The 23,446-nt window shown below is 32.7% G+C and overlaps 3 protein-coding genes and 1 pseudogene across 7 annotated transcripts; 3 read left to right on the top strand and 1 right to left on the bottom strand.

The window, feature by feature from the left end:
• On the top strand, nt 92-2,652 carry LOC109352838 (annotated as a pseudogene).
• LOC109351743 (apoptosis-inducing factor homolog A-like) lies at nt 2,744-5,939 on the bottom strand. Of its 2 annotated transcripts, none has more exons than XM_019593326.1 (4): nt 5,790-5,939; nt 5,111-5,367; nt 4,100-4,551; nt 2,744-2,821 (listed from the first exon to the last, which is right to left on the bottom strand). In XM_019593326.1, exons 1-4 carry the CDS (start codon nt 5,897-5,899, stop codon nt 2,759-2,761), a joined length of 882 nt encoding a protein of 293 aa, XP_019448871.1. In that variant the 5' UTR covers nt 5,900-5,939; the 3' UTR covers nt 2,744-2,758. The 2 variants fall into 2 exon arrangements, with proteins under 2 accessions (XP_019448871.1, XP_019448870.1); XM_019593325.1 differs by lacking the exon at nt 2,744-2,821 and adding an exon at nt 3,176-3,707 and having other exon boundaries at nt 5,790-5,934.
• On the top strand, nt 12,519-19,055 carry LOC109351742 (serine/threonine-protein kinase Nek5-like). Of its 4 annotated transcripts, none has more exons than XM_019593324.1 (15): nt 12,519-13,075; nt 13,188-13,254; nt 13,368-13,433; nt 13,607-13,653; nt 13,794-13,839; nt 13,945-14,025; nt 14,124-14,166; nt 14,254-14,303; nt 14,920-15,001; nt 15,078-15,127; nt 15,649-15,722; nt 16,166-16,217; nt 16,321-16,980; nt 17,075-18,237; nt 18,295-19,055. In XM_019593324.1, the coding sequence occupies exons 1-15, from the start codon at nt 12,978-12,980 to the stop codon at nt 18,680-18,682; spliced, it is 2,967 nt and encodes a 988-aa protein (XP_019448869.1). In that variant the 5' UTR covers nt 12,519-12,977; the 3' UTR covers nt 18,683-19,055. The 4 variants fall into 4 exon arrangements, with proteins under 4 accessions (XP_019448869.1, XP_019448865.1, XP_019448868.1 ...); XM_019593323.1 differs by having other exon boundaries at nt 12,520-13,075; nt 17,075-17,935; nt 17,975-19,055; XM_019593320.1 differs by having other exon boundaries at nt 17,075-19,055.
• On the top strand, nt 20,425-21,240 carry LOC109351740 (NDR1/HIN1-like protein 12). The gene has a single exon (XM_019593318.1). It carries the CDS (start codon nt 20,529-20,531, stop codon nt 21,189-21,191), a length of 663 nt encoding a protein of 220 aa, XP_019448863.1. The 5' UTR covers nt 20,425-20,528; the 3' UTR covers nt 21,192-21,240.

The raw sequence follows: 23,446 nt of genomic DNA, 5'->3' as shown, positions 1-23,446 counted from the left end.
AATCAAGCAAACAAGTAAAACCAACATACCAAAATTTGTAGAATTTATGTTAAGGTTATTGTGCATGCAGTTTTTATTGGTGGTTCATGAAATGACACCTACTGAAACAAACCAAAATAGTAGTGAAGGTGCCTCTGCTGCCACAAAGGGATGGTGGCAGCTGATGAGGGACTTGCCTAGTGAGTTCAATGCAAAGTTAATTGATGTGATGTTGAATCTGAAAAAACTAGGAGAAGAGGATCCTAGAAGGGTCATTCATTCTTTCAAAGTAGGACTTGCTATCACCTTAGTTTCCACATTTTACTATCTTGATCCACTCTACCACAGTTTTGGTTCTTCTGCTATGTGGGCAGTTTTCACAGTCATTGTAGTCTCTGAATTTTCTGTAGGTAAGTCATATTTCATTATTGCTTGTGTCATTGAATATGTTGACTAATGATTATATGTTTATATAATGTGTGTACTTGATTTCTAGTTCATGAAATTGATCGAGAGTTTGTGACATATGCAGGAGCAACACTATAATGTGTGTACTTGATTGGTATCTGTATCTGGCGACAGAGAGGACAATATACTAGATATTGCAAAGAAAAGAGTTACCACAATCCTCATAGGTGTTTTAGTTTCTGTGTTGGTTTGCATTTTTGTATATCCAATATGGGTCGGTGATGATCTTCACAATCTTACATCAACAAATATTGAAAAACTTGGGAACTTCTTAGAATGTACATACTCAAAAGCACATATGTTATCCCATAAAGTATGTCACTTGTATAGGGTTGATAATTAACCGAATTAACTCGGTATTCGTGCGAAACTCGACTTGTTATTTAGCTCGATAGTTCATGAACCAAAGAGCTGAACTTGAACTAAAAATTGAGCTCATTAAATAAACAAGTCGAACTTGAGCTAAATACAGTTCGACCCCATTAGGTTCATGAACTGACTCGATATATATATATATATATATATATATATATATATATATATATATATATATATATATATATATATATATATATATATATATATATATATATATATATATATATATATATATATATATATATATATATATATAAACAATATTATGTATATATATATATATAACCTTTGCAATATTTTAAAAAATGAATTAATTATTTGAGTCGTCCAAATGAATCAATTCAAACTGAACCGAATAGTTTGCAACTTTAATCGAACTGAACTTGAGATAAAAAAATAACTCATCGAACTTGAGTAGAGTTTTAAACTGAGCAAATCTTTATCGAGTTGGGCTCTGGTTCGACTCGGTTTGGCTCGTTTCCAACTCTACACTTATGTTTGGTTGAAAAAAATGTATTTAAGTTAAAAGTTTAATAGTTAAGTATTTTCTGATCAATCATAAGCAATGACATATAAAATGATACATTGTTTGGGACATAATATGTCTTCCCTTACATACTAGCCAATTTGGTAAAACATAACATATGGACTTCAGCAATGTCATTTAACTTTCTTGGAAGTTTATATGAAATAGTTCCAAATTTGTATGATTGTTGAAAATGACGAAGGAAAGCAAATTGCAGTTTTTGGAGATGAATGTTTCAGAACAAGTGAGTGTGGAGAATCTAACAAATCATTTCTACAAGGATATACAAGTGTTCTTAATTCAAAACAAGCTGAAGAGAACTTGGTGAGTAAGAAGAAACAAAATTATGTTCCCTACACTTTCCATATAGTAATAAGAATAATTTCTATGTTTTAGGCCACTTTTGCAAGGATGGAACCATGCCATGGTTATTTTAGATTTCATCATCCTTGGAAACAATATCTGAAGATTGGAAGCTTATCTAGGAAATGTGCTTATCGAATTGATGTCCTTAATGGTTATGGTAATAGTTGATCTCTCACCCAAGTACCATTTAATAATGAGTATAATGATTGATGTCTTCTACCACATTCTTATTAAATTACTTTACAACTTGATGATTTTGATATAGTACCGACCATTCAAATACAATATTTTCTATAGCCTTTAGTGTCTTACAACTCTACCAACTAAGTTGGTTCTTCTCAAGAGTTTGATAGATTTGTGAGACATGAAGCATGAACATTTGAGTTCAAATTCCTAGAACAACACTCCCCTCTTCCCTAAAAATAAATAAATAAAATGGTTGTGTATAAATAAATATAGTATAATTGAGGCAATACATGTTAAGAAAGTGTTTGGATGAACAGAAAAATATTATTTGATTCTAATGACCTTCCTACAAGTATGCTGTATGCATGGTCAAGAGACTTAATTAGGTGAGACTTCTCATACAGGCACAACCAGAAATCAAAAGCAAAGTACAAGATCGATGCATCAAGATGAGCACAGAGACAGGAAAGGCTTTAAAAGAATTAGCAGTGGCCATACCAACAGTGACTGTGGCTTCCTTGCTGGTTGAAATGGTTTCTTGCACTGATGAACTTGCAGAGTCAATACATGAACTATCTTCCCTAGCAAAATTTAAGAATAAGGATTGTAAAGTTGCACCACAACATCCAACTGGTCCTAAGCAAAAGGAAGCTCAGCAACCATTTGATTGTGACAATAATGCATCTCATCATGTTATAGAAATCAACAGGGCTGCTACAAACTTATCACAAAATGAGAATTATTCCTAATTGTTTGCAATCTAATGAGAATATAACTCCTTTGACAAGTTCAAATGTAACTGTAAAACACTGGCTAGTTTGGTTAGTCACATGCTAAAAAATAGAGAATAAGACATTATATGTTAAACTGAAAGTTATTTAATAAATGAGCTTGTGCATACCCCCCTTGTTTTATTTCCTGCGCCATAGATTTCAGGTCAAACCAATCTTGCATTGATTAGCATTGTTTGCGAAGAGGTTTAGAATACCACAGGTTTAATGCATACAATCAAATTACTGACATATCAAAGATCTTTATACAATTAGAACACAATCACAGAAATATGCAGGAGATTATGTGTTGATAATTTTAGTGACTGAGATGGACCAATAGGCCTAAAGGATTAAGATTTAGGATCAACATGCAATATCCAAATGAAGGAGAGAAAAATATTTTTGTTTAGTGGGCATGGTTAGGTTGGTAACAGAAGAACTGGAGGGACAACATGGTTAGATCTACATCAAATAAAACCAGCTATATGAGAAAGGCATGTAGTATATCAAACATATTGCACACAAACCCATTTATTATCCAATCAATATTGTCAAACAGTACATATGAATGCTACAATAGTTAGTAATAAGTAGTAACATGTATCCCGCTTCTGATTCACACAATTACATCTCCAAACACCACTAAACATCAAAAAAGTAATTCACACGTGGTACAAATAATTTCCTTACAAGAAAGAGCATACTGAAAATATACCAATTATGTATAGTAACTAGAAACATGATATTTAATTGATTTTGTATTCACAGATTCAAGAAGAGAGTCCCATTTGTTTTCTTGTTTTACCAACAAACAAATCTCCGGACTTGATGATGCCGGGAATTCTTCCACTGATTGTCAGGATTGGGAATTGCGCCACCGCATCTTTCCTCCCAAGTGAAACTATTGCCAAGACTGAACTTAGTGGCTTGTAAGTTACCAACTTACGTTCTCTTCCCCCGTCAATTATCATCTTCAAGTTCTTCACAACCACTTCAGCATGCTTGTGTGCTAGAAAACCCTGCTTGATTTCCTGTTGTATGGGTTTCCATTAAAAAATCTCTACTAGGTGGCTTGTGAAAAAAAGGTCTAAAATGCCACAAGATTTATAGCATAGAACCGATTTTTATGGGGCAATCAAAGCGAAGAAAAAAGGGACAAGAATAGAACTGCATTATTTGTACAAATAACGCTATTGGGAAGACAATAGTGCAAGGATGTAAGTCAGTTTTCCAGTTAACATTAATTAGACCGAGTACAATTCTAATTCACTGTAGATTTATATTTTTGTTACTAGGAAGTAGAATATCAGTTCTGACAAAAATTCGGACAACATGATCTCAAAACCTAGTTCAATAAAAATGGATAGAACATAAAGGGAATAAAACGAGACTGGTAAATCAATTACTTATTGTAAGCACTTACTGGGACATCTGTAATATCTCCAATTGCAAAAATGTTGTTCCGACCCTTGACTCTCAAAAATTCATCTACCTTGATGCTTCCCCGAGAATCCACATTATCCTTCAACACAGTTTCTCTAAGCCATGCTGAAGCAAGTGGTTTGCCTATGCATAGAAAATGACAATCTGCCTCAATGGTCTCTCCATGTGAAGTTTGATATATCTTGTGTCCATCTTTTACGGAGTCCAAGTCGACTGTCTGCTCAAATTTCACCTCAACTTTCCTTGATTTCAACCAATTTAGAGACTTATCAGCAGCTTTTGCCCCAATGAATTCCATAAGCCTAGACCCTTTGTGTACTAGTGTAAGCTTCTTTTCTGGAAAATCAACGGCTATCTCTCCTGCAAGTTCCACACCAGTGGGACCTCCTCCAACAATCAAAATGGAATTGGCAGATTTTATCTTTAGATTTTCTGCCAAAGAAAAAGGAACTTCACAACTCAAGTTCTGACTATGCCATTTCATTACATGGGTGAACCTATTTTATATAAACATTCAAAAAACATGACGTATAATCAGAAATCAATGCATGATATGGACATATGGTTGAATCCCAAAAACAATAATACAAAATAATCCCATATGGCTCTAAGTCTCTAACAAGTAAAGTGATATATGTAGCCATGTACTCATAATTCAGTCAGTTCGTGTGTGTTCTAATATTTCCTCGATGGCTGTACAAGAACCCCATGGTCTTTCTTTTAATGAATATAGACCGAATAATGCTTCATTTCATGACATGCAAAATAAAGGCCTTGCAGCCGATTCCAAAAACTAGGCCAACTAGAATCCAATAGCAGCAACCTACTCTTCTGAAAGATTAGCTTGTAACTATAGTATCAGAATTCATAAACAGCACATTACAGTCTTTATTGTATATGTGAGCTCAGCACAACTACATATTCTGCAACAGTTTAAATTCATAATTTCTTGGTTCACCATCTAGGTAAAGATAATATTCCGAAACTCTACCTGCTTTGTACTGATCAAGTCTTTCACTCCGAGTTTTTGGGACATGATCTGCATGACCGGTAGCAATAACAAGATAGTCATAAGCAATCTGACTGCCATCCGCAGTCAACACTTCGGTTTCTGTCACATTGATTGCATTTGATGTAACAATGTTCCCATTGGTTAGGTAATCTCTATGATTGATTAATGTCCTCTCCGCAAAGGTCGGCTCAACCATTGTCCTCAAGTTTGCCCATGGAATCTCAAAATACTCCTTCCTGGATTCAATTCAATTGTATTTAATCAAGAAAAAGACAATGACTACCATATCCATAATAATCCATGTAAAAGTCCAATACTTCAATGATCAATATAGTATTTTGAACATAACTAACACCTCCAGATACAAATTTCTCAACTCTGAAATTGAAAGTCGAAAATGGGAAATTCCAAATTCCATAAAGGGGTACAAAATTTCAAAATTAAAAATTCCATAACAGTTTCCGGGTAAGACCGTTTACATCTGCAGAGAGAATTTGAAAATACCCACCAGGCTTCGTAAAATGTGAAACTATATGAAAACCCCAAAAAACAATAAATTCAACCCAATAACATTATGGATTAAAATTGAATTAAAAATTTGTGGTGAAGCATAATGAGAAAGAATTTGAAGTATGGAGAAGAAAGAGAAAATAATTACGGATCAATGAGAGTGACATGGGCAACGAATTGGAGAGATTTAGCGACGAGAGAACCAGCAACACCTCCTCCTACCACCACCACTCTATTTCCATTACCTCCCTTTTCCATTTTGCTCCCTTACGCAGATTGCATTTTCTGCTGCAAATCATATCTTTATTTATATATATTTATTTTAATGAAAGAGATTTGCTAAACTAGTAAATAGTAATAATAATAGATCAAGAACTCAAGATCTGTTTTTTAATTAAATTATTACATGAATTAATGATCGCATTTAATAAAATTTTATCGAATACAAGTTTCGCTAATACGCTTCCAAGGGCTTTCTTTAAGTCAATTCAAATCTTTCATTGAGTGAGACATGATGAAAGTATTTTCTCTTCTCAATATCAACGACCATATTCCTAAGAATAAGTGTAAAATTCCAATTTAATTTCTATAAGACTAAGTGGGATGACGCCAAAATTATTTCATAGGTAGGTTGAAGTAGGAGTATATCTTTTTGTGTCTAATGTTATGTATGAGTGGTTGATTAAAAATATTTAAGTATTAAATTATTAACTCAAATATATTTCAATCAATTATAACATATAAGAAAAATTTGTGTGAATACGTATTTAATATGTCATATTTAAAGAGAAATATATTTATGTTTTTTTGTATTATTATTTATAACTAAATTTTAATTAGAATTAAAATTTTAAATAAATTATGTGTTATATATATATAAATCAACTTACATTTTAAGGATAGCTCCAATAGGGCCAACTAAGAAGAGGAAGAACATGAGGAGGGATGTGCCTTGCCGAGAAATGGTTGACTGCATTTTTTAAATTTGCAAATGGAAATATAATTTTGCAGATAAACAACGTGGGAGGCATTATGCCCCTCATTCTATGGGCTGCATATGTTCCATATATAAAATAATAACATGACCATCATTCTTGGAGCTCGTGATAATAATATGTAGTTTTAGGTATCTTCGATTCCTGTCTAAAAGATATGTTATGCCGCACAATAGTGATAGATGTTAACCTAAGATTAGATAAGGTGAGTCTATTCTAAGTATTATCGGATTTCGATCGATCAATCAAACAATTCAGAAAAATACGTTATTGACTGGACAAGATTCAAACAATTGTACAGTTCTCTCATTTGCTTACGACATCGATGTAAAGGATTATCAAGCCGTCTGAACAACACAAATATCTGTCTCACCTACTTTATGTCAAGCGACAAAAACAGACCTACAATATAGCTACTCAGTCCAACACAAGTCAACTATTCCAAAAGTAAGGACTTACCATAGGTTGGAGTAGGTCCGACAAAGCAAGTTGGTCCGTGAGGAAGTGAATAGGATAAGCAAACATAAAAGGTTAGCTTGTATAGATCAATTTTTGGTTCATCAAATGTATCCTTTTCCCACAAACTTTTTAAGGTTTGTTTATTACATGCACGTGGTACTGGTTAGAAAATCTCGATTCAATATAAACAAATGAATAAGTAATTTGATAAAGTTATTATACAAAGACCCATCCTCAAAACTATAATTCCAAGTCCAAGTGAAGCATTCAACAGGGCCTTCCACTTCATGGATCATGCTGTCTTCTTCCAGACCAACCCAACTGAATCCAGAAGAGAAGAAAAAATCGTGTGCTCAGCCTATGGCCAGGACTTTTTAATAGGCCCAAAAAATTTCCAAACCCAAGAGGAATCAAATATTGTATATAAAATTGAAGGAAAGTTTATAAAGGGTCCTAAATTTTATGTCATTTGTAAGGAGTACCATAAATTATTTTTTATTTTTAATTATCCTTAGTTGCACTTACAATAGTAGCAATTTAACAATGTATATTGGTCAGCATTGATATCTAGAGGAAACCATCATGAGATATAGAATTAATTGAGAAGAAGATGATAACTAAGTTTGAGAGTTAAAAATGACTAATTAGAAAGAAAATTGTTCATTGTGACTTCTTCCAAATATATAAAATTTAGGATGCTTTTATAGACTTTTCCCTAAAGATTTATACACAATCACTCATCATCTACCATTTATTTATATTACTTTTTTTTATAAAGAGTCAATGATGTTTGAAAATAAATGATGCAGTAATAGTGTAAATTTTTTTTACAATGTTAATGTATATATATTTTGATCGTTTTTTTATGAGAGCAATTATGCTTGATTACTTCGTTTAGTTGCTTCTCTTGATCAGCATTATGTTATGTTAACTTAACTGCATATCAAAATTGCTTTATTCAATTTGCATGTGATAGTTAATTTATTATTTAATTATATATATTTTTTGGTCTTGCCTTGTAATTCCAAAATACTAGCTCCCACTACAATGATGATATGTACATCTCCATTAATGAAGAGGTAAGTATTTCAAAAAATAAATGGAAATGTAAATTTTAATGACATATTTATCCTTATTAAATATAATAAAATTATACTTTTGTCACTAAAAATAAGGGTAAAAACATGCATTTACCTTTTCATTAATTAAGAGAATATTTGTTAAGAAAAAGGAGCTGCTATCGGTATGGAATGGTTTGTTATTGTCTTAAGCAAAAATAGCAAAAGTAAATTGCAGGCAAATATTTAACAAGAAAATGTAATTTGTAGACTTTAATTAGCACTAACCACTCTTTAGGACACTTCAAAAAAACATTCTCTTGGAAGAAAATGGATTTAAGATAGCTTACCTAACCTTAGCACATATGTATGCCTAATTTGATCTGTCACAAACTTAATGTCAAAGTTTGAAGTGCATAATTAAGCAACAACAACTGTTTAAGGTTTGCTATGGTTATGTTAAATCGCCACCTTAATGTCCACTTGTCCTAGATTAATCACAATGTCATTTTTGTAACTACCTTCATTATCAACTACCCACCAACTTGAAGGTTGTTATATTCCAAAGCATTGATTATAATCCACAATGCACGTAAGGTTACAGATATAATACATGTACTAGCTCCTACCATATATTTTGATTGTATCATTTTCATGACTTTATTTTATCCTATTTAAAAGATAATACCAAATTACGTACCCCGTTAATTAACCTCCTTATTCAAGCAAATTTTAAGAGGTCTCTATAAAGAGGATTTGAGAGTACTTTAATATCTTAAATTTTTTAAAAGTTTTGATTTTCAACAAAAGTTGTTTATTTGCTGAATCTCTAAATAATGTCCTCACATAGATATTATTGCATAATCCTTGATTATTGGTCCATTATAAATCTTTATAGTTGATTTTGAATAATTTCATACAACTTTATATCACTAATGCACTCTAACAATAAATATTTGCCTCGTATAATTGATTTGAGACAATTCAATATTTTTACTTTTTAATTTGGATATCATACATTTCTATTTTTTAACATACTATATCTGTTTATGTCATTGATTAGAAATATGAAGTACACAAAATGTTTGATTTAAAGTTTAATAATTTATTTAAAAAATTATTAATTAAACATAAATTGTGTCAAAAATGGTGCAACAACATATAATTTAACATTTTTTGCTAATAAATATCTCCTAACATTATTTTAGGGTATAAAAAAATTTATATTAAAAATTTGTGACTCCTACTCTTCTATACATTAAAATCTCAATGTTCAGATTTATTAATGAGTTTAATATATATGCATTTTATTCTAAAATAACTAAAATATGAATTTTTTTTTTTAATGGTATATATGAATATCTGCATCTAGTATTGAAGAGGATAAGAGGAAGATAATAATGGGATAAAGGAGAGGTTGGGGCTCCTTTACCCGCTAACTGCATTTGCTGATGTGCATGAGCATGTGATTTTACAGAGTATAATCCATTTATTCATCTCATAGGAGAAACCGTGCACATGGTGATACTAGTGAGAGAGAGAGAGGGCACTGAAACCATGGCACACGTTGCACTCTTGTCCAAATCAGGATTTGTCTGATGGTGTTTGATCGTATTCGACTATTTGTAGCAATAACATCATACATTAATCATTGTTTTTATTTGTCAACTCATTTGGGACTATGTGTAAAATGGTGTGGCCCAATATGGGCAACTCTGGTTAATTCCAATGTCTGCATTATGTTCATCGATAGCCGAGTAAAAAATTCTGGTAGGATAAAAGTGTTGCCTAGAATTTGATGCAATTAGCCTTTTATGCATTATTGAGATAGTGGATTTCAGCGTCATAAACAGTTCATCCTAATCACCTTAGTAAGAGGAATCCTAAATAAAATAGAAGGAGGTATCGTAGTAATCCTGCAATCATACAAGCACATGAAAGTTGAAACCACTTATAATGGATTATTAGTGTCAATTTTCATCAATAAGTTGGTATTGTAGTGTAAAACTTTGTTAGATACATTGACCAAAATATCAAGGATATCGATTACTAAAAGTAATACTTATTAGAATGAACAATCACTAAGTCTCAAAAGTAATTACCAAAAAATTGAGTGGATATCCATTATAATAATATATCCACATCCTATTGTGAATAAAAAATTAGAGTGCAAGGATTGATAAAAAAAAGAAGCAGTTGTGTATTGAGAAATTAAGTTATTTATTCTCTCATTTAAGTAAAAAAATTAGAGTTATATGGAGGTTAACGGAATTTAAAATTAAGCTATAGTTTGTTTAATCTTTATTATATGACGCCAAAAAGGTTTTGACTTTTTGATGATATTATTATAAAATATTTTATAATTTCTATTGTGCTTCTCATAAGATACTTAATGTAGCATTTGTTAAAAAAATTCTTCATATTTGTGGCTATTAAAAGTTGTGACTATCTCTATTTTAATTTGGTTGTTGTTGTCATTAAAGAGTAATATTAAACGAGGGCCATATATCTTATAATAATTTCTTTTGGTATGTATTTTTAGTTAAAAGTGTCTTGTAACAAGGATTGTAGGAAGTATAAATATTTTTAATTTTCATGACCACTAATGATTGTTTATTAATTGAATTTTGAAGAATAATGAATGTAAAGTAAAAACTATGAAATATAATTTTTATTCATTTATCTCCAAAACTCAATCAATTTTTTAAAAGGCCATTAAATATAAGCATTTGACTTCGAACTTTGAAGTTCAAACCACCATAATTAAGTAGTGTAAAAATGAAATAAAACCTTCAACTTCCACATAGTGGCCATTCCATTTGGGATAGAATAAACAATAACTACATCTTTCACCATTCTTTTGTAAAGGGGTGGAAGGAGAATCACCATTTCATGAAAATGCATGCTGTCAATATAATTATTATGAAGTCTCTCTATAATAAAATGATAACTTCTTCTAATTTTCATTTTTATTCAAAAGGACAATTTTAGACCTAAAATGTCACCTATTCTATTGAGAATTATTGGACTGTCTAATTGGATGCATGAAATGAAATTTTGGTATGACTATTTTAATAGAATAATGCATATATATTCATAATGACTAAGTTATGGGTTATAACTCAATTGGTGAGAGTGGATTCGAATCAAAATTAGCTGGCATGATCATGTGAAGAATTTTAGTCCATGCCTTGACCAAAATGGAATTAATGGCATAAGTGGTTAGAGTTTTCTAATTGAATGCTGAGTTTAAACTGCGGAATAAGGAGGTTAATTAGAGGTTTTGAGCTTAAGATTTAAGTTATTTACATACAAATGTTATATTATGGTTGGTTTAGGCATAAAATGGGGTAATCGATCATCATTAATCAACGATCGCTTTAGATACGGACTAATTCAGATTTGAACTAAGCAAAATTATAATGGCTTAATGAAATTACGTTCTCAAATATTCTAATTAAAATATCTGTTAAAAATCTTTATTAAATCGGGAGACTGTAGAAGATTTTTTTATAAATTAACATATATTTTGTACTTTCTTTAAAATCTTTATTAAATCAGGAAACAATCATTTTCCATAATCTATTAAAGTTCTTCCTTTTTGTTTTTTTCTCATCCGTCCTTTAGTCAGAAGGAAATATAGGAAAGAAATATCGTTTGTTACAAAACATGAATCTTTATGGTTTTCGGATCAGTACTATTCTTTTCCCGGTTGAACAAGGATATACGATCATAAATGAGATATTAACCCACCTACTTTTCAATTATTAAGATTAAAGATATTGAGTGGTGGTGAAGTATTCACCCCTTCCACATTTGTAGGTTATATTGGATATTTGGATCTTGTTATAGAAAAATTGATTATATATGAGGAGAGATTTATTTATAACTAAGTTAAGTTATACTAATTATACTCAATTACATCAATTATTAACATTAGCATATCAAATGGCTGATTCCAAAAATATGTCATTAAATATGAAGTTTGAGTCATTTAATTATGAGATTTGGATTTGATTACATAATTTATATGTGGAGATGAGGACTTGCTAAAACGTCTTCTCATATTCTCTACACATTAATATCTCGGTTATGTAAAACTCAAAACCAAATCAAATTCCTCCATTCACAAATCACAACATTCACTAAATAAAGTTCCAAAATTTTGTTGTTAAGTTGATGAATTTGAAATCCTAATTCAGACACTAATATTAGAAATTCAATCCGTGGAAGGCGACACCATTCATGAGCCATCATTATCACCATTAATGGACATTGAATTCCGAAGCAACAAAAAGATTCAAAAATAAAAATAAAAATAAAAAAATTGAAATGTGGTAACCTGGTAGACCAGCTGTGACTGTCGGGGAATATCCAAGCATACCCATAAGCCCCCCTCTTGTTCTCTCTCTAAACTCTTCACTTCATTCTCTTCTAACATACTAGTTATAGAGATAGACCCCTTTGTGTGGCTTGTGTTCTTTTTCAATCTTGTAACAAAGACACCAACTTTTAATCATCTTCATTGCAATTCAACAAAAAAATCATCATGGGCATGCTACTATTGCCAGTATTATCTTAGTACCAGTGGTGAGGGACAGTTTAGTGAAGACATAGTATAAGAGTTACAACAAAACCTACATTGTGTTCTTGTCCTATTTGATTCTATTGCATAAGCAATGTAGAAACAAGCTTAATCAGAAATGGTTTCATTATGCTGCTAAAGTTAGGATTTTCAGAAGTGGGGCATGGTCTGAAACTGTTTGCTAGCAAAATCTGTTATTAGTTTTTTTGGATTTTGGGTGTTGAGGTGGATCAAGTGCAATGGAGTCACGGATGGATCAGTATGAGATCATGGAGCAGATTGGTCGAGGAGCTTTTGGTGCTGCTATTCTTGTTAATCACAAGGCCGAGAAGAAGAAGTAATTGTCACTATTTTGCATTTCATTAATGGGTTATTTTCATGCCTAGTTTTATTGGATAGGTAGGTTCAATTTATTGATAGTTGAAGATTCCTTTTTCGTTGGATTGCAGATATGTGTTGAAAAAAATCAGGCTTGCAAGGCAGACTGAAAGATGCAGAAGATCTGCTCATGAAGAAGTGATTTTGTTTTTTGCTTTTCTAAATCTTGTTTTTTGATTTGCTTCATATACAAGAAACATGCTTTTGTTTGTGGAGATTTGACTATTTTTGTTGCCTATTCGGAATTCTAGATGGCTCTAATTGCTCGAATCCAGCACCCTTACATTGTGGAATTCAAGGAGGCATGGGTTGAGAAGGTATGAGAGAGTCCCTTTTAACTTTCTGTATGATGTGATCATAGTTTTCTTTTCTTTCAACAAATTGTTAATTTTTGCAATATTTCTCTTTTCTGTTCTAAACTGAAAATTGTTGAATTATAACTGTTTTCATTTCAGCTAAGCTTATTGTAATTTAAATAATTTTGTTGTAGGGTTGCTATGTCTGCATTGTCACTGGGTACTGTGAAGGTGGAGACATGTGAGTCTAGATAATACCCATGAACTTGCAGTGTCATGGAAAAGTTCATGTTTTATATTTCCCTAATAAAAATTCTTTACACTTTTCTTACCAGTTACTTAAAAATTTGATATTTTGTTTTCTCTTCAATTCTATAATAGGGCTGAACTAATGAAAAGATCAAATGGTACTTACTTTCCTGAAGAGGTATTCTTGTCTCACATATGTGTTTGTGCATTGTTTTGCCAAATCTTGAAAATTGATGTTTACATTTTGTTATGGCTAACATTGGAAATTGTTGACTTCACTCAGAAACTATGCAAATGGTTCACTCAAATACTCTTAGCAGTGGAATACCTGCATTCAAATTATGTTTTACATCGTGACCTAAAGGTATATTTATATGAAACAAGTTGAAAACAAACTACATGGCCCATGTTTCTTGTCTTCCAGTGAAGATATCTTCTCTGATTTTTTTACTCTTCTGACAGTGTTCCAACATCTTTCTTACCAAGGATCACGATGTTCGCTTAGGTTAGTTCATCCACCACCTTTGATCACGTCGTATATCGATTTTTTAAGTCTTCATCCTGAATTTGTCTGTAATTTTCTGACATGCAGGGGATTTTGGGCTGGCAAAAACTCTAAAGGCAGATGATTTGGCTTCTTCGGTATGTCTGAAATAGAAAATTTATTCCTCTGAATTTATCTTCTTCTTTCATACCAAGACACCTATTCTAATTCACATATGATCCATAGTTCATTGGATACTTTTAATTTTCGTTCACTATAACTTTATGTGTTCACGAGAACTTGAAAGCTTCATTGTCTAAGTTTTTATTGACTCTATTGGCCCAGCCATGGACTAAAGTTACCACTCATTTTTGTTACAAATCATGTAAACTAAAGTCCCACCAAAGCATTCTAATCTTAAACCAAACAGAAGTATGCGATGGCTGCTGAAAAGGATAACGTTGTTTGTTTCATGCAAAACATTTTGGCATCAAACTGGATGAATAGAGCTACAAGCCTATTTATTTTAGTGAGGAAAAACCATAGAGGTATTAGCCTTGAAAATACAACCTTTATCCCACTAGGTGAGGTCGGCTTGGGTATTAGCCTTGAAAACCAAGTAACATTTTTTCCTATGTTTATCAGCACTTATAATAGATTTTTTCCGGTGTTTCCACTTCTATTATAATTTTTTAACATTTTCCTTTGAAGAATATCTTGAGTATCCCCCCACTTAATGTGGAACCAGTAATTGCTGTAAATGTTCCTATGCAGGTGGTAGGAACTCCCAATTACATGTGTCCTGAACTGCTTGCAGATATTCCTTATGGATTTAAATCTGATATTTGGTCACTGGGTATAAATTTTGACACAAGTATCTGATACTAGTGGATTTGGTTTTGCTGCAGCTAATGTCTATTTTTGTTGTTCAGGGTGCTGTATATATGAGATGGCTGCTCATCGCAATGCTTTTAAAGCTTTTGTAAGGCTTCCTCTAATGCTGTACTTCACAATCATTTCGGATGTTCTGTAATATCTAAGCTTTTGTAATATCTCATATCTGCATCAAAATTAGAAAAGTTACTTTTTTGCACTGCAGGAAAGACAAGGTATCAGTTTACATAAATGATATAAGAAGTAAAAAAACCGGTAAAAATATGTGTAATTGGAGAAGGAAATTGCTGACCAAAGTACCACGTACCAGGCCACTATTGTAGTCTATGTTTTAGTTTTGTCTCTCCATACATGTGCTGGATTTCTAAATTTAAGTTTGTTTTGCAAACAATCTTAACTGCTGTTTGTTTAGTGGAGTAGTATTGCTTAACATGTTGTTCCCTCAAATTTTTCCTTAACTTTGGTACTTACTTTTGCTTGGGTGATGTATGCTTATCAGTTTGATATGCTTGTGATTCTCTACATTGTTAAGTAGATATTACATTGGTGTTATCTAACCATGGTTTATTTCCTTGATGTTTAACAATGGCTTGGTAAATCATGTTTTAGGATATGGCAGGACTGATAAGCAAGATAAACCGTTCCTCTATCGGCCCCTTGCCTCCATGTTACCCCCCTTCCTTGTAAGTTTCTATCAGCTTTTGTTATTCCCCTTCCTGATGAAGTATGATTATGACAAGAAGATATAGTTGTTAGAATGCACCCATGTGCTTGTGTTTTCTGTGTAGGCACAGTTAAGGACCTTTTTATACACTGCATTTTGGTGTGTAACTCTAACATTATTTCTTCTAATAATGCCTTTTGTTTCTGATAGACACCATTGAATATGAATAGCATATCTATCAGACCACTTAAAGAAAATGCGTGTGAAATCAACTATCTGCTTTTCTGCTATTCATATAGAGAGGACCGAACAGATAAATGTTAGGGAAATGGCTTGCACTGGCACTAGACAAAGCTTAAAGATTAAATCAGAGAATGAAAATGATTTGTTTACCGACTAGTTCAATTCTTGTTGCTCTTTCTTTGTGCTGGAAATCTAAGTTGTTGACTCCTATACCTACAGGAAAATATTGATAAAGAGCATGTTGAGAAAAAGTCCTGAGCATAGACCAACAGTAAGCCTCTTCATATAGTATAAAACTTTCCCCCAAAGTGGAAATGCTTCACTATTATTGCTTATAGCCTTATACTAACATTCTGGCTTTCTATTTTTCACAGGCATCTGAGGTGTTAAAGCACCCTTATTTGCAACCTTACGTTGTTCAATATCGGCCATCTTTCAATCCTCCTCCAATATCCCGTTCTCCTGAAAAACCAATTTCTTCTGCACATCGCCCTCGAAAAAATAAAGCTGAAAGTCAAAACAGTAATAGTTCAAGCAGTGACAAAGATAGTCTGATGTTAAATGAGAGAAACATTGGCACATCAGTGCCAAAATGTGATAACAAAGGCACTGACACAGATGCGACATTAATAGATGATGATGGCTCAGAGCATCGCCTTCCTTGTGAGGAAGAAAGTAGCGCTAGCAATACCAATGCAAATACCAAATCAGTTGAACAAAAGGTGATGAAACCATCTCATAATGGACAGTGTTCTAATATCGGTACTAAGCAGCCAAAAACAATTAGGAATATAATGATGGCATTAAAAGAGGAAAAAGTTAGAGAAACAACTTCTCCAATGAGAGGTACTCGCGTAAAGGCTGGTGGTCTACCAACACAGAAAATAAATACAGAGACGTTGTCCAAATTGCCTAAGCCTATTTTCGATTCTCCCTGTTCGAAGCCTAATTTAGAGTCACCATCTGCTGCACTTGCAAAGGCAACCCCTGATTCTGCAAAGCGAATACCGGGTTCACACCCTTCAAAGCATCAGGTACAATACATTACCATTTGAAATTGTCTGCTACTTTTAAAGATTCTCTCGTAACATTCAAATTTATTTCTGCTATACTATTTGTACATGCTAGCAGTTACCTATGACAGAATTCACACCAAAAATTAAACCAAGACATGATTTCACTCCACCACCTGCTCTTATTAAACAAATAGAAGGAGATGGAGTTCCTTCCAAGCCAAGGCTAAGAACTCCTCCAAGATTACTTAGACAACCTTCATTTCCTGCAAGCACGAGGTTGGCTGGGGTTGATGTTCCAAATTGTGCAAATGACACTGAAAAGCTATCTCCAAATAAAATAGCTCAGGCGCCTGCGATAATCCGTCGTCAATTGACTAATGGAAATGTACCAATTTTTAGACAGCCTCAGAAGGATTTTGGAAGAAGTTCCAAAGGAATGCAAACAGACAGCAGTAATTCCGCATCATCTTCAGTCTCTATGCAAGGATTTGAACTTTCTGATGATGCAACAACTTTTATTGACTTGATAGAACAGACAATTCCTGATAATGCGAGTGAAGGCGTGGAATCAAGTCCTGAGAGCATGCCACCTGCAACCTTTTCACATTGTAAGATGGTTGAACAGGTGTCCAGAGAAACCCTTGAGGTTGCCCTGAATTTTGATAAAAATATTAGCAAAAATGAGAAAGTTAGTCTCAGTTTAACTCTTGATCACCTCGTTGAAGATTCTAAGGTCGACGATGGTCTTCACATAAATCAGACTACTATATCTACTGCCTCCGGTTGTGGTAATATACCTGTTGATCACCCTGCTGAAGCCACACAAAAAGATCCTCAAGATATTTCTACATCAAGCAAGTCTGATACAGTTAACCAGCCAAAACTAGTGTGTAAATCATCTGGTGATGACAAATTTACAGTGAGGGAGCGATTGTCGATGGTGGCAGAAACTGCTCCACCGATTACCACTACTAAAATTCCAAGCCAGAAAGCTTTGCAAGAGAAAGGAACCGTATCGCAGAATCCAGCACAAGAAAAGCCAGATGCTGGCCATCTTCCTCCAGCCTTTGATGATGTCATCCATGTTATTCGCCATAGCAGTTACCGCGTTGGGAGTGAGCAGCAACAGCCAGTAAAGGAAACTGTGGAGAAGGGAGTTCAAAATGTAGATGTTGGTAAGTTTATTAACAGCTTGAGGGATGATTTAGAAATGAGAAACATGAGCTCTCCTATGACCCTTAAATCTTCAAGTTGCTCTGAAGCTGCAAGCATGAAATCAAATATTTCTGATCAGTGTGAAATGAGAAACATGAGCACTCCCGCTAGCCTTAAATCCTCAAGTTTCTTTGATGCTTTGAGCTCGAAATCGTGTATTTCTGATCATCCCGGTCTTAAGGAACAGGATATATGTAACCCTGTTTCTTTAGTTTCAGAATCTGATTCTACTGAGTTAAGTAAAAATAGCACTCCAGTGACTGAAGAGAAACCACCACAAGCAAAGGAAATATTGGATGTCAAATCTTTCAGGCAGAGAGCAGAGGCACTTGAAGAGCTCTTAGAATTATCTGCAGATTTGTTGCAGCAAAATAGATTGGAGGAACTTCAAGTTGTTCTAAAGCCCTTTGGGAAAGATAAGGTTTCTCCAAGGGAGACAGCCATTTGGTTAGCCAAGAGTCTTAAAGGAATGTCATTTGAGGAAAGCGGAGGACGATGTTCATGAATCATGAGGTGTCTTAATTCTTACATGATAAGTACCACTTGAATTCCTCGTCTGTTTGCAAGTTGAGTTTTAGAGAGGGAAGAATGAAAGACTTCATAGCCATGAAATACACTTGTGAGATGAGTTTGAGTCTTTCATTTTGATTCATTCCCCTCCAAAACTCAATTCGCAAACAGAACAAAAAGGAGCAAACGTGCTTTATTTGATGCTTTCTTCCACTTATTGTAATTCTTTCAGTGCTTTTATGCTGTTGTAATTGTAAATAGTGACCATACAAATTAATAACACCAACTTACGATCAATTGTATGGACATTTTGTGCCCAGGCATTGTTAAAGATCAATGTACACCTTCTATGTAAATTTCCAAAATACGTTAATGCCATACCATGATTAAATGGTGCGAAGCTAAAAAGAGAGTTCACTCACTAGTGACATAAAAACAGAAACCATACTTCAATTAGCAATCAGATAACATTCACTTAAGTGCCTTTTATACTCTATATAATCTTCACAAAAAATACTCGATATAATAAATTTGAAGACTTAAAGAAAACAATATTCTGACTGCAAAAGACTAGTCAAATCATTTTAATTCAACTTCATTAACATTCACTTGCAGTTTCCAAACCTGTGATGCTCTACCAAGCCTGAGGTTCTCTTATATATATACTTACATCACAAGCACAATTCAAGTTTAAAAAGTATTAATTTATTCTGATTTTAATGAAGCACTAATTCATTTGTGTACATTTTTTATCAGTTTAACCGAATTGAACTAAATATGACTTTTGGGCAAACCCAAAATCAGATGAACATTATTAACAATATAAACCATCAGATCTGATCCAGTTATTAAAAGTGGCAAATCAGTAATAGTTAATCCTTTGAATGGGGATCACTTATTTTAAAATAAATGAGTTTTCTCTGAATAATACAGATATATTATTTAATATTTATAGAATTCTTTTTAATTTAATGAAATATCACTTTTTCATTAGATCGTGAGAGAAAGATGAAACACGTCATCCCTGTTATAATCCTTTAGCCATTGCAAAGTACTACACATGGTTGGCGGTGAAGTCAGCAGTACTATATCATAATTGACATTTCCAACACAATGTTTTGGTGTTATTATGGAGGGTTCCACCATTGTCATGCTCACTGTCACCTTCATTGAACCGTTGGTTTAACATTTTGTTGGGTAGATTTATATATATCCTTCACCAAAAAAACAAAACAAAACAATCAGATCAGGTGGAATGATTATTAACCCAATGTACCAAAAAGAATATTATTAACCTCAACGCCCCACTCTCAATCCTATTTTATTTATAAAAAAGACATATCAATCTTATTTTTATATAAACTAGTGATGAACACACCACCACCCTTTATTTTCTAGAACATAAATATTCATCATTATGTCCTTAACTATTTCTTATTGACGATAAAAAAATCACATAAAATGCTGAATATTTGATAGAAATTATAATAGAATATAGAGTTAAAAGATATGGAAATTTGCGAGACGGTAAATTATTTATCATAACAAGAAGTTATAATATAAATGTGTTGGTGAAGTTGGATTCACATATAACAAGAAATTGATGTATGTATTGAAAGTGCAAGAATTGTTACAATAAATTTTCTTATATTTATTAATAACTTTTAATATAAATAATATAAATAAATATGAAAGTTATATATATTTACTTAAATTACATGTCCAAAGTTTGTGTGTCACAATCTATAAAATAGAAACATTTTCAACATTGGTGAGTCCATACATTACGAGTAACACATCCAATATTTGCATCACTTACTGCACCACACACTCGGAAAACAATGTCCGTGAAGGAATGCGGCCACCACGGCGATGAGGAGCGGAGCGCACTCCTCCGCCGCATATTCGGCGTCATCGTGGTCCTCATCGTCCTCATCCTCTTCATCATCTTCCTAATATGGATCATCCTCCGTCCCACCAAACCAACCTTCATGCTCCAAGACGCCACCGTTTTCGCCTTTAACCTATCTTCCACTCAACCTCCTTCCTTTGTTCCCATCCCCAACACAATCACCATCACAATGCAAGTAACACTCTTAGCTCATAACCCTAACAAACGAATCGGAATCTATTACCAGAAGCTAAATGTTTATGCTTCTTACCGGAACCAACAGATCTCACTTGCCACGGCGATTCCAGCCACTTACCAGGGCCACAAGGACTTCACCGTATGGTCGCCGTTTCTGTTCGGCGCCGCCGTGCCGGTGTCTCCTTACACGTTGAGTTCTCTGCAGCAGGATCAGAATGGTGGTGCTGTTATGGTCAACCTTAAAGTCAACGGGAGGGTGAAGTGGAGGGTGGGGAATTGGATCTCTGGGAGGTACCATATATTTGTGAACTGTCCGGCATATATAAGGTTCGCCGGAGATCGGAACGGTGGGGTTGGAGTTGTGGCTCCGGCAGTGAAGTTTCAGGTTCTTCAGAGTTGCAGTGTTGATGTTTAGTGAGAAGGAAAGTGAAAGTAGTATCATGATTTTGTTTGCTATATATATTTGCTGTATTGTTCGCTAGTGTTTCAATTTTCTTCCTTTTCTTTATGGTGAGTAACAACAGAGATAAAGTTGTAGCAACAACAATTATGAACACAACATTTTGGTTTAGTTTTGGTTGTCTTTAACCATTTCAATTGTGATTCTACTATAGTCTATAATTTCGGAAACATGCAATGTAATAGCGAACTTTGCTTATTAATTACTAACTAAGTGGAGTATCATAAAAGCGTATAGTCTTTTATTATATATACGGTAATGAATGAGCCTGAAAGATGGGAGCAGAGGTCTGAAAACGATACAAGAGATAAGGTAAATGAACAGTGCATTTTTTTTTTGTGTACTATCAATACCAATGCATTTGGAGTCATAAGTTGGTCGACATGAATAAATGTGTGGGAAGGAGATTCTGAGTTTAAGTCTCACTTATCACAAATTTATTAAAAGGAAAAAATATAAGGTAATTTGATGATAAGTAATAGAGGGATGAGAGTTCATATCTCATACTATAAATACTAACATTTATGAGGAAAAATACATCATATTAAGTTCATTGTATAACTGACACATATTTTTAAATTTTAGTGTTTTTAACATGGTTGATAGAACTTAGAAGAATCAGTTTTTTAAGTATGATATACTTTTATTGAAAATGACAAAAAAATAGTTTTAATGATTTTGATTGATGCACACAAAGACAAAATTTAGCTAATAGTAGGATGACCGAGTTTAAAATCTGATTTAGTGCGGGCTTGATTTTGTATTTTTGTAATTTTAAATCGTTAAAAATGTTGTGCATGTAATTCTATTAATAATTTTTGTGCTTTATTAATTTTTTTATTATTTTATCATTTGAGTATGCTTTACTAAATTATGTCTAGATAAGTTCAAACTATTAAATCTTACTATCTTTTTAGCTTGTGCCGTGTACGTGTCTATAAAAGGGGATAGAGATATTTTTAGTGTAAAGTAGATCTACTTTTGAATTTCGTCTATGCAAAATTATTTTTGATTTAGGTCCCTCTAAACCAATTTATTTTTCCTATAGTCTCCATTGTTATTTGGTACATTCCATTTTTATTTGACACTCGGCAATGTGTTTGTTTTAAATTTGGTAACATCTTCATTTTAGTCTTGTAATGTGTTAATTTTTTAGATTTGGTCTATATCATATTGATGGGGATCTGTTGTCTCCAATCATGTTACTGGCCAATCACAATGAAGCAAAACTGATAAAGTTATGAATATTTAATTTTTTAACTGACATAGCATAATATGATTGATATAGGACAGAATTTGTGACAGGATTTGGGACAGCAGATCCTTGTGCATATCATATACTTAAGTTTTATATTTAATGTATGCCATATTAACATTCAACATACTCTCCATAAGATCATTAAATAAAATCAAAATTTTATTTATTTGGACCTAAATCAAATAATATTTTTATTCGTGCTAAATTCAAAAGAGTCTTAATCTACTGGGACTAAAAATATATTTATTTTTTTAATGATTTTGATGTTATATTTTTTAATATTTACTTGTGTATATATATATATATATATATATATACTTTGGAGATTTTGATTCATAATAACAAAATAATAAGACTACCTTTGTAGGTGAACAATTTTTTTGAGGTGCCATCTAATTTTTTATTATAAATAAAGCGACTTATAAAACTCATTCCTAAAATAAAAGCAATGTATCATCATTCAAATTTAAAAAAAATGAGTTATAATAAAAAGGCTTAGAGTAGGCAATTTGAGTTGTGTAAATCGGATTTTCTTTATTAATTTTAATAATTACAATATCAATGTGGCTACTTTCAGCATTGATGACTTGATAATTAATGAGATAAAAAGGGAATCTATCCTTTCGAATAAGATATATAATTAAATGTGGCGGGAGAGAAAACTTGCCATCAATGTCATAAGAGGGGTTAATTTCAATACAGCTCTAATTAATTTTATAATAATAATAATAAAAAATCAACGATCGAATGGCTTAATAATATTAAAACTATGACACCTTAAATGAGTCAAATGCAAATAGGATAAATGGTAGGAAAATAAGGTTGCATTTTGATTAATAATTAAACCTTTTATTTCAATTATTACCTATTAGTGTTTGATTTAACAAGTGAGATCAAAATGAGACCAGGGATTTAAATTTCGGGACGAGAATGAAAAGAAATGTGTGCTTTA

Source organism: Lupinus angustifolius, chromosome LG07, assembly GCF_001865875.1.
Source record: "Lupinus angustifolius cultivar Tanjil chromosome LG07, LupAngTanjil_v1.0, whole genome shotgun sequence".
Lineage (NCBI taxonomy): Eukaryota > Viridiplantae > Streptophyta > Magnoliopsida > Fabales > Fabaceae > Lupinus > Lupinus angustifolius.
The sequence above is the reverse complement of the archived record's forward strand: the minus strand, read 5'-3'. Positions and strand labels throughout refer to the sequence as shown.

Bases quoted from the DNA above. Each gene is read 5' to 3' on its own strand.
- LOC109351743 (XM_019593325.1), bottom strand. From the start codon at position 5,899: ATGGAAAAGGGAGGTAATGGAAATAGAGTGGTGGTGGTAGGAGGAGGT. The intron at 4,552-5,110 runs GTAGAGTTTCGG...TTTCTTTGGCAG, and splicing joins ACTTGATCAGTACAAAGCAG to AAAATCTAAAGATAAAATCT. The intron at 3,708-4,099 runs GTAAGTGCTTAC...CCCATACAACAG, and splicing joins GAGATATTACAGATGTCCCA to GAAATCAAGCAGGGTTTTCT.
- LOC109351742 (XM_019593320.1), top strand. From the start codon at position 12,978: ATGGAGTCACGGATGGATCAGTATGAGATCATGGAGCAGATTGGTCGA. The intron at 13,255-13,367 runs GTGATTTTGTTT...TCGGAATTCTAG, and splicing joins GAAGATCTGCTCATGAAGAA to ATGGCTCTAATTGCTCGAAT. The intron at 14,304-14,919 runs GTATGTCTGAAA...GTTCCTATGCAG, and splicing joins CAGATGATTTGGCTTCTTCG to GTGGTAGGAACTCCCAATTA.
- LOC109351740 (XM_019593318.1), top strand. From the start codon at position 20,529: ATGTCCGTGAAGGAATGCGGCCACCACGGCGATGAGGAGCGGAGCGCA.